Source organism: Macrobrachium nipponense, chromosome 17, assembly GCF_015104395.2.
Source record: "Macrobrachium nipponense isolate FS-2020 chromosome 17, ASM1510439v2, whole genome shotgun sequence".
In the NCBI taxonomy this organism is placed as follows: domain Eukaryota; kingdom Metazoa; phylum Arthropoda; class Malacostraca; order Decapoda; family Palaemonidae; genus Macrobrachium; species Macrobrachium nipponense.
Genome location: NC_087210.1, coordinates 34,065,630 through 34,077,023, shown reverse-complemented (window position 1 = coordinate 34,077,023; position 11,394 = coordinate 34,065,630). Strand labels below are relative to the sequence as shown.

At 44.6% G+C, this 11,394-nt stretch overlaps 1 protein-coding gene across 1 annotated transcript in view; it reads left to right on the top strand.

The window, feature by feature from the left end:
• The first annotated feature begins 6,386 nt into the window (after positions 1-6,386).
• LOC135196176 (succinate dehydrogenase [ubiquinone] cytochrome b small subunit, mitochondrial-like) overlaps positions 6,387-11,394 on the top strand; it is a 91,758-nt gene continuing 86,750 nt past the window's right edge. The window contains exon 1 of the mRNA XM_064222760.1: positions 6,387-6,551. Within this exon, the coding sequence (XP_064078830.1) occupies positions 6,512-6,551 (40 nt within the window). The 5' untranslated portion in view covers positions 6,387-6,511. The remainder of the gene's footprint in view (positions 6,552-11,394) is intronic.

Genomic DNA, 11,394 nt, shown 5'->3' with positions numbered 1-11,394 from the left:
ATTGTGTACCACAGTGGGCCATGGAAGGAATAAACGCATCTGTTGTTCGCACATTACGAGTATGTCAAGCCACTCCAGTGATCGATGTTGATATGTGGTGGAGATTGAATACCGTTGGAATCTCTCCCCACCTCAGAGCATGCTGCTATGAATAAAATTCAGAGTAGCATTGTAAGTACCGAACGATGGTACCAAGTAAGTGTACCGTTTCACGGGCCAGAATGCCCAGATATGAATTATCGTAACGCATATGCTTAATTGAACCCGTTGGAAATGTAATTTTTTGAAAGACCCTGAATACCAAAGAGACTATGAGAACGTCCTTCAGGCGTATCTCGACTCTGGATTTATTTCTGAAGTCACTGATTCAAAGATTGAGGGATACTACTTGCCCCTCTTTGGCGTTAAGAAGCAGAGTCTCACGACTCCTTTGTGTATTGTTTTCAACGGCTCCTCTGAAGTCAAGCGAGAAGTGTCGTTAAATGATTGCCTTTATCCAGGTCCCAACTTAGTTGAAATGCTATATGATTTGCTTCTCAAGTTTTGACGCAATCCCTATGTGTTAATATCAGATATATCAAAAGCTTTCCACAGAGTACTGCTACATTCTGATGATGCTAAATATGCACGTTTTCTGTGGCGACGAGAGCCGACACGATTGGCCATGTACGCCTTTAACGTGGCTTTTGGCATAACCAGTAGCCCCTATCTCTTACAACAAGTGCTTCAAACCAATCTCCATGAACGGGGACGGGAAGATATCATTAAATCCTTCTATGTCGATAATTATCTGCAGACATTTGTAGCCAGGGAACTAATGGTAAGAGAATATTACCAGGTCAAATCTTTGCTAGACGAGGCTCACATGCCTTTAATGGGGTGGGCAAGTAATTGTCAAGAGTTTCATCATCAGATTGATTGCAAGGAACCCGACGAGATCAATGTTTTGGGAATGAATTGGGATGGAAGGGAGGATAAGTTGCGTCTAAAGCCTAAGAATGTCCAGAGTTGTAGAAATAGTTCCCATCCTCTTACCAAATGCAAGATAATGTTGTGGCAGTATCACAAGCTTAAAATAAAAGCATGCAAAATCACCCCCACATAAACTAAATCAATCCAGCTGCCAAACCCACCCTCAGTCACTTTCCTCTCCACACTATGGAATACACGCAGGACAGTTGACCTACACCAACTCAAAAACAAAACTCTCAAAACACATGTACTTACCCAACTCCAGATACTCCGGGCTATGCTGTGCTGTCCGCTGGTTGAGGTTGCTGAGACACTAACAACCACCAGAAAAACCAAGAACCATAACCCCACAACTCAACAACAACACAACAACCAAGGACCACAACCCAACACCCAAGGACCACAACCCCACAACTCAACAACACAGCAACAAACAAGGAACACAACCACAACTCAACACAGCAAACAACAAGGAATTCATCAACCACAACTCAACAACACCGCAAACAACAAGGAACTCGACCACAACTCAACAAAAAACAAGGAACACAACCACAACAAAAGACCACTGCACAACCAACCACCAACACAAAATCAACACAAAAAGGCAACACACACACTCACTAACAACACCAAGGGATCACAACACCTCACCAATAACCACCCTCAACAACTCACACCCACACCAAGATACCACAACAGCTCCCAAACAACAACCCTCAACTATAACAACTCACAAATAACTCAACAAAACTCACAAGCACAACAAATAACAACACAGGCACAACAGCTCTATATCAATTAACATCAAACTCAATAACAACCAACAACACAAAACTTAAATGAAATTCAATGCCTTCACTAGACTGCTGCCGACACTATTGACTATCACCAGCTCTCACCAAAGACTGACTAAAAACCGACTGGAAACACAGAACTCGAACAGCTAACTCCAGCTGCACCAGCAGACAACCCAGAACTCACCAACAGCCAATTCAGTTGTTAACTATCCATACAGCAATTACAACCTCTCTCTCTCTCCCTCACGCCCAGGATGTTGTCAAATGGAACTCCATAACTCCTCCATATTTCCTCCCCCGTTACATTTGACAACTTCTCCTTACTCACAACACCCACACTAAATAGCCTTCCGTACACCCACGGATGCTCGGACGCAGGCCCCCTGGATCTTGTTTGAGGGCCCTCATACACACTCTCAGTTACACCGCCTTCAACTTCTCCCAGACCACTTCCAGTCAGACTCCTATTACCATCTACCTCACTACCATCCTCCCAGATCCCATTCACTCTCTCATCTACCCCTTCCAACTCTTGTCCCAACATCTCTCGCAACTCTGCCACCAAATCTCTTACCTCATTTACACTCCTGCCAAACTCCCAAAGAGACTCATTCATACTGCCAACAACATCCTTACCACCTGATTCCCTTCCTGGTGAATCTTCACTAAACCCTGACAATTCAAACCCACACACACTATATGTATCATTCCTCCCCTCAAAGTCATCTGTATTACATGCCTTATCCACCATTTTTACACTAACACTAACCCCTCTATCATGCAGTTCACATTTCTCCCTTTCATTCCCTTTCCTCACCTCTTTCTGCTTTCTTCCACAACACCAATTGCCGATCTTCCAGACCCATTTGCTCACTAACACTCGGCTCACATTTATTCACCCCCAACCACTCACTCATTGCATTTTCCTGAACATACTGTCGCATACTAGAGGGCCCACCCAGCTGAATCCCCTTTTCACTTAGTTTCCCAAATTACCAGCCTGACTCATCCTCTTACACCTTCACACAATCACCACATGACCTTCCATCCCACAGTCATCACATTTTGCACGCTGTTCTTTACACATCCTAGCATAATTCCCGTTCTTCCCACAGTTGCCACAAACCACATTCATACGGGTACCCTGGCATCCACTAGCTATGTGCCCTACCTGTCCACACCTGTAACATTTAATATCCCTATCTTTCTTACACTTGCTCACTAAATGCCCCGTTTGCCCACACCCGAAACATGCTCCTAACGCCCATCGACATTCATTCTTCCTGTGTCCTGGCTTACCACATCTATAACACTGCTGCTCTCGTTCACAACCAACTGACCCTACTCTTCCAACACTCGCACTCCCATCTCTTTTAGGGCTAACTACACTCACATTACTTGCCCTAAAGCTCTTATCTCTCGCTCGCTCTGCTATTTGCCTCGGCCCCTCCAAAACTGCCTCCCTATAGCTTTTAAACTCTGGTACAACCTCAGCTACTGCAGTCCTAACACTAACACTCCTACTCTCTTTCTCTTCTCCTGAGCCACTCTCAAACCCACAAACGTTTTTTGTTACTCTTGCATTCACGTAAGATTCCGAAAACACAACACTGCAGCACATCTTGCAACAGTCCAACAATTTCTGGGCGCCATGATGATATCAGCTGATCAGTTTTGTTTACTTTTTCCTACTGCTTCTCGAAACCACGAGGTCCTAGTGTGACGATACAACACTTTTGCTCGCGAGCATCGGCTGGATGCTGACAAAAACCATGAGCAAAAAATGACTAGTGTGATAGCTACCAGCTTTAAATGAATTTCAATGCCTTCACTAGACTGTTGCCAACACTACTGACTATCACCAGCTCTCACCAAAGACTGACTAAAGACCGACTGAAAACACAGAACTCGAACAGCTAACTCCAGCTGCACCAGCAGACAACCCAGAACTCACTGACAGCCAATTCAGTTGTTAACTATCCATATAGCAATTACACCCTATCTCTCTCTCTCTCTCTCTCTCTCTCCACACACACACACACACACACACACAGATGTTGTCAAACAGAACTCCATAACTCCTCCATACTGTCCCTTTTGGTAGCCAATTTTGACCCCCTAGGGCTAGTCAGTCCCTTTTAGTACAGGGAAAAATTCCCTTTCAAGAACTGTGGGAAGCTGGGGTAGGCTGGGATGATGTGCTGTCAAATGATCACCAAATAGAAGCTAGCAAACTACTCGCTGAATTCAGTAATGTTCACACTTGTACGTTTCAGAGAGGGGAATGCATAAAGGTAGTGAATTACGTCAGTTTCCTGATGCAGGCAACAAACGAACTAGGCTCTGTCTGAGAGCACTTAGCCTACGTTACACGGACCACTCAAAGTCTTAAAAATCTCAAAAAATCAATTCACACTCCAACGAAACAAACACCAATACATTTTTTAGGAGATTGTGAACTGTTCAAACTCACACCTGCATGCCACGTTCAAAGACCCGGAAGTGCTCCTATCTGAATTACGGTAATTAACTGAGAGAGGCCGAGAACTGCGTGCAAGAGGGTTTTATACCCGAGCGGATCGGGTTAGTCATTTTAATCAAATTAATTTTCTATAAGAAAGAAACATTCCTTCGTTTTTCATATAATTCATAAAATATCAAGAATTTAGTAATTGAGCTATGAGGGAGCAGAGGCAATGACTAATAAATATGGGCACACAAAAAAGGAACCATTTCACTGCACCTGTCAATCTGCCTTATACTTGATATATCGTCTAATTTATGTTACAAAGGGGACAATATGGAGGGGTGGAAGATAAGTATCTGAAAATTCGTGCACTAATTTTTCGTGACAGCATTGTCTTGGACAACAAACATACAGGTGACATCACACAACAACAACTGACCATCTATAGACTTTGCCTTATCTCTGTTCTCTTCGATTTCTCATCACAGACTGACTCACTGACTGATCCACAACCGAGGCAGTAGACAACCCAAAATGATCGCTCAACAAGCAAACCATCACTAACTATCCACCCACCAATTATGCTCTTTCTATCTCTCTCTCTCGACAGCTTGCCCACTCACACTCTTCAGAAAAACACATACGCACTTACTGCACACTACCATACAGCAACACCAAACACGACACATTAAACACACGAAAACATTTAAACTCTCAATCATTCCCGACAACTACAAACAACCCAAAGACACTCACTCACTCTCTCATGCAACCCTCGAAGACTTTGTCAAATGTGATTACCATTAACTCCTCCATTCCTACACTAGACAAAACATCACAACATGCCCGGTCGCACCAGGGAAACCGCGGGCACGCAAATGACCTGAATAGCGAAAGATCAGGTGATCATGATGTCTGATGAAAAGGTTATGTGGCTAGATAAGACATACGTACATGGGACATGGAAAACGCATATAGTACATCGGAACAGGGAAGAAACTAGTAGGCGTACATTTTGTATGTCCATTAGTAGGCGTAAGTGCATATGTTTGTTAGAGCAAATGTATGTAATAAAATCCCTAGTGTGGTGATTAACTGGGATTTATAGAGAGGCATTGAGTGTGAAACCAGCCCATAGGAGGTGCTTGGAGATCCATGAAGTTAAGGGAAGCGGAGACACTTGTCCATTGCACTTATTGATGCATTTCAGTGTCTGATAATTGTGGTATCTTTTTCAGATGGATGCGGTTGTCGCTACTGAACAATGAATTCTCTAGACGTTTATCTGACATTAATTGATAAAGACTCATGGAGTTATTTGACAGTGAGGATAAGTGGGGATAGTTCTGTCCAATATGATTACGTAGCAGAGTAATGATGTTTTAATTATTTGGGGGGTGATTTCTTTAATTCATTTTATTTCATTTTCATGTTAGCTATTTTGGGGAAATAAAGATTATATTTTTGTATAGTGAGTTTGAAATTAAGATTTAATGATTGATTTTCAGCTAGCTACAGGGATGGCAGGCGATGGGAACAAACAAAGGTAAGTCACGCTATCAGATAGTTCTCTCCTTTTAGTTAAATGGGTTCCTTTGACCCCATAACATATATGAACAGTGTGTCTAACAAAGCTGGTTCTTGACTGTTTGCTACTCATAAATTTGCTTGGCAAATAACAAGGTTCAGGTGGTTTTAGCCAAATTTCCACTTTCACTCATCCTAAGTATTGAATCTTTCACTCACTTGCATAGTTCCTTAAACCAATGGATAGGCTGTTTTTTTTTCTGACAGCTGTACAACTTCCTCTGTACCCTCAATCCACCTCCTATAGTTGTCATTTGTGTTATTGAAAATCCACCATAATAGGGCATCATTAAACTCAACGCCGAGAATTATAATAATGAGCAGCCATTAAAGTACAACACCTAAAGTAACAAGTTTTAACTCGACATGGATCTACAAGGCTATAGTAATCTAGTGTTATAGGTAGTCCAAAAATTTTTTTAAGTCCTTAATCATCTTTGGGCAAGTTGTTTTATTCTTTTATTAATTAATGGTAGCTTATGAGTGATTGGAACCGTTCTTAATTTAAGACGCTTATGTCGAATTATAAAGTTTTTAATGCCTTGTGTAGTGTATTTACGGAAGCCGAAGCCAATGAAAAGAATATTGCGGCCAGGAAACCGGCGACCTGACCTGTGCGTAGTGTTGCAACATAATCAGGACGTCAAGATTACAAATAGGACTAAGGTGTCGTGGAAGTTGGAACATGGCCGCTGCAGTTATGCTAAGAGGAATATGCCGGAATTGTAAGACTACGTTAAATTTTCGTAATGGTTGCATGATGTATGTTTACAAGATTGAAGGGGTTGAATCATTTGAATTATTGAAGGAGTCGCTGAAGTTTCATCAGTCATAACATTGTAAAGGTGTCCTTTGTTTACTTGTAGGCCATAGTTATTTTAATGACGCAATCGTCGAGAATCCAATTTATTCCCATGTTCTCTGTGAAGAAGAAAAGCAAAGCTTCTATCTGTGTTGGTTAATCGTTCGAGAACTAGGTAGTTACAGTTTTACAAACTGATTCATCGATTCTGGTTAGCAGCGAATTCTAGCACAATTTAGGTCAAGACTGTGCCTATTATACCTACCTACCTACCTAGCCTATAGCCTAGGTTGAGTTGAGGGTGAAAGTACCATAACCTGGCATGTAAAGGTTCAGAAGAATTACGATGGTATTTCTGTGGGTGGACGCCAGCCAAAAAGTAGATCGAAGACTTACTAGCAACAAGTAGGCTATACATTTAACCTGAAGTTGAGCCTAACTTTGTGTTGTTGATGATGTGGTCTTATGGACTTAATTACCCTGGACCCCATTCCTAGTATTATGATGGTAATTCTAAGCCTGCATTCCGTTTTCCTATGTCATTTTACCTAGGGTAAAAAATCACGGACGACCAACCCTCATCACGCTGGACGGGTCTTATTCACTCGATATTTAATTGGTGAAACAAGAATACAATTACAACTCTAAGCATACCATTCAAAAGATTGAAGTTTCGTCAACATAATGTGATATAGGGTAAAAAACCGCAGGGTACGGAGTGGACCATGTACGATCAGCGTGAACAATCCCAAAAAAAGTACATTATAACGCCTCCTGACATCGGAGATGGGCATCAGTCGCGACTTGTTGTTGGTGAGAAACGGAGCTAAAGACCTCTACTCTCCTTTCGAAGTAAGTATTTTCTCCAAAGTTAGAAATTAAGGCCAAATTTAAAACATTAAACAGTGGGTAGTGAAAAGGGTGTCCAACGCAGTGCAAATCTCACCAAAACGCGTTCAACATTTTTACTTAGTACAACTCAAAATATTTAGAAGATTGACGCCATCTCGATGTTTACGGAGTCGCTTGTGTCAATAAACTAACCATTTCCTGTGATAAATCCACACACCACTTGTACCCACAGACGCTGGGGCACTTTCATCACAACAATCGGAAAACGGCCTCTCATCGAGTAAACAACTGTTTTGGTAGAAGAAGACAACAAAGCGTGCACTTCGATAATTTTTAAAATAAATAGTAAAACATCAATATTTTACATATTTATGATGATTAATTTGAAAATATTCGTTATTGAAAAAGTAACTCGATTCTGACTCAAATTTAAGTAATTATTTTTTGGAATTAGAACGTTCTTTTAAGTCCTGTATTATGACGTTACGACATCTTGACTTTCGTACCTATTGTAAATAATTGCTTTACTCAACTTTCTTGCAGAACAGTTTACCAGTTATTCATGCAGATTATCAGCTCTTCATGTATTTGTTATAATCGTAATGTGCAAATATATCTTTATTATTTACTTTTTGGATATATGAAGATGTTTGTTCCGACACGGCATACAAACCTTCGGTCCTTTTACAATAGGAAGGTACTAGCGGCAGCTGGATAGGTCGTAAGCTTTCGAACAAGGGGTTCGGTAGTTAACTGCTGTCGACAGGTGCGCGCGCGCGACTGGGAGGTAAACAAAACACTTTTGCTTTCGGCCTGCTGGCGTGTGGACGTGTATCATCGCTCTCTGCCCGCTTCATCGTCATTGCTTTCGCATGGTTGTGTTTTTCTTTTTCTATTTATCTAGTGAAACTGAATTGTAAGTACAATCATTTCATATTTATTTCCATTGAATTCAATTGTGAATTAAAGGATCTTGGTTTCACCACGCCCTCCGATTACCCGAGTGCCGGGACTGAAGGGCGTAAGTGCGGGAATTCATTTTCCCAGAAATGATCCTCGTATTGTGTATGCTCGGTGCCGAGGGCGGGAGAGCGCTCGCTCCGAGCGTATATTTTGGTTGGAAATGTGTAGATGAAAATCGTAAGTAAGTGCTCTTTTCATTTATATATTTTTTTGACCTGTATGCTCGTTGCCGAGCGAATGCGCTCGGCACGAAAACTTATTCTGTATGGAAGTGGAATCGCAAGTACAGTATTCTTTTTCATTTTCATATATATTATTTTGATTGTAGCAATACTCATTTGTTCCGATACGTAATACAAACCATCGGTCCTTTAACAATAGGAAGTAGCTAGCGGCAGCTGGAACGGTCGTAAGCTTCGAACAAGGGGAAAGAAACGTAGTTAACTGCTTGTCCGCAGGGAGGTAAACAAATCACTTTTGCTTTCGGCGCGGGTGTGAAGGACGGTTCGTCATCGCTCTCTGCCCGCTTCATCGTCGTATGCTTTGTTTATATTGTGTTTTCTACTAATGGTTTGTTTGACTTGAAAATGAAACTGTAAGTACACGTTTTCATTTTCATTTACTTAATTATGAACAAACATGGAGTTATCGCCGTAGATGCGGCGATTTCCTCTCTTTTCATGAATTGAACCCTTGAATTATGTCTCGGTGCCGAGGGCGGGCGCGCTCGCGCCGAGTCATGTATTTTGGGCGAAAGTGTGTAATTGAAAAATGTAAGTACTCTTTTCATTATATTTTTGCCCTGTGCGTTCGTTACCGAGAGTGTGGATTGCGCTCGGCACGAGCCTTTTGTTTAATTTTGTATAATGAATTAATGCAATGAAATGGATTCGCAATTGCAATATTCTTTTCATTTTCATTTATTTATTGCATGAAACTTTATTGGATCAATTTCGTTCTTTCACCCGGGAATTGATCCTTACGATTTTTTTTTTGTTTTTTATGTAAATGAAATCGCAAGTGCAGTATTCTGTTTCATTTCATATATATTTTGATGATAGCATCATATTATTGATCAAGTTTCCGTTCTTACCCGGGAATTGATCTTTTCCCCTTTAAAGTTCTATGAAGTGAATCGCAAGGGCAGTATCTGTTTCATTTTCATATTACTTTTCACGCTGTGCGGGGGGTGAGGGGAAGCGAAGGTCTGCCAGGAAGTCGTCGGAAAGCTCTCCCGCGACTCCCTTGGTATCCGATTCTTCGTCTTCCTTCCTGCCCCCCGCTCAGCTTCTTCGTTGTATTTTGTATTTGGGGTCTTCCTTGCGTTCGGGGTGGGGCATGTCTTCCCCCCGTGCGTGAGGGAACCCCTCTTACTAATCTATCTATGTTACCACAGGTGCTACATCCGTGGGAGACGACCTTGGACAGGTATGGACCACCGCGGAGGCAGGGCGTGCCTAGCATCCACGGGCTGCTGCAGCGTCTAGCGAGGTCTGGGGCGGTCTCCACTACTACCACGACCGCTTATGCTGCTCCCCCCCCCTCCTGGTCTACACTCCCCATACTGTGTCGATGACGCCGTCTGCCGCTACTAGGGCCGCAGCCGTACCGAGGTGGGGTTGCCGCCGCCGCCTGTTTTCTTCGTGTTGCCTGCCCCAGACTTCCGCTGTTCCAGCAGCTCGCCCCTGGACCGGCCCGCCAGGACCCAGGTTCCGCTGGCTGCCGATGATTCTACGAGGCGATCGCTGGGCCTGCCGTACCTGCCGCTGATGTGATTCCGCTGTTGGCTTGGCTGTCCCTTCTGGGTCTACCGCTGGCCGCTGTTCCTGCCGCTCCTGAGCTGGTTGCTGTTCCTGTCGCTCCTGGTTCCTGGTGCCTGTCCATGCTGGTCCTGCCCACGGTGTGTCTTCCCCAGTCCCAGGTCCTTCCGGACAGGTGCAGTCGGGCCGTGTTGCTTCGGCAATAGCCCCGGCTCCGGCCTGGATGGAGGACCTGACGACTGTCCTGCGTGAGCTGACGAGGAAGAGAGAAGAGAAGCTGTCATCTTCGTCTTCATGTCTGCTGCTGCTGACTTGCCTCTTCCCCTTCGACTTCTAAGGCCCATAAGCCGAAGAAGAAGAAGGCTGCCTTCCCCCCTAAGAAGTCTTGGGCTCCCCCTATCTCCTTCGGGACTTCTAAGGGCCCGTCCCACCCCGGTCCGGGGGGACGGGGGGTCCTTCTTGCTGGTCCTCCTGCTCCTTCGGGAGCGGGGCCCGTCTCCCCTTCCGTAAGGAAGAGATAGACGGGGATCAGAGGAGTATCGGTTAGCTCTGGTACTTCCTCGCCTGGTGCTAGCGGCGATGCCCGCTACGCCAGGTTCCGGGCTCGGTCTCTCGTTCGCGAGGAGATCCCGAGTGTACGTTCTCCCTCGGGAGACCGTGCAGCCAAGTTTTTCGGCGCCAGAGTTCGCTCGGCGCCAAGACGCGGCACGGAGCAGAAGGCTGGTGAGAGACGCTCAGGTGACTCTTGCCAGGCCAGCGGCCGCTCTTGCAGCGACCAGCTGGTAACCCGGGTTTTCCCCCCTAAGAAGGCTCTTCGGGACCTTCTAAGGGCCCGCTCCGCTCCGGCTTCCGGGGGATTCGGGGAGCTCTTCTGCTGGTCCTCCTGCTCCCTCGGGAACAGGGCCCCGTCTTTTTCTTTTCTACCAAGGAGAAGAAGGACGGGGTGGGGACCAGAGGAGTACCAGCTTCGGCTGGCACTTCCTCGCGTCCTGGTTCTAGCGGTTCTGCCGCTAAACCAGGATCTGCCTCGGCTTCTCGTTAGCGAGAAGTAACCGAGTGGACGGTCCTCCCGCGGAGACCGTCCAGCCAAAGTCTTGACACTCTAGCTCGCTCGCTGCCAAGACCGAAGCGCGGAGCAGAAGACTGGCGAGTGTCGTGCAGACGACTCTCGCTAGGCCAGTGGACGCTCTC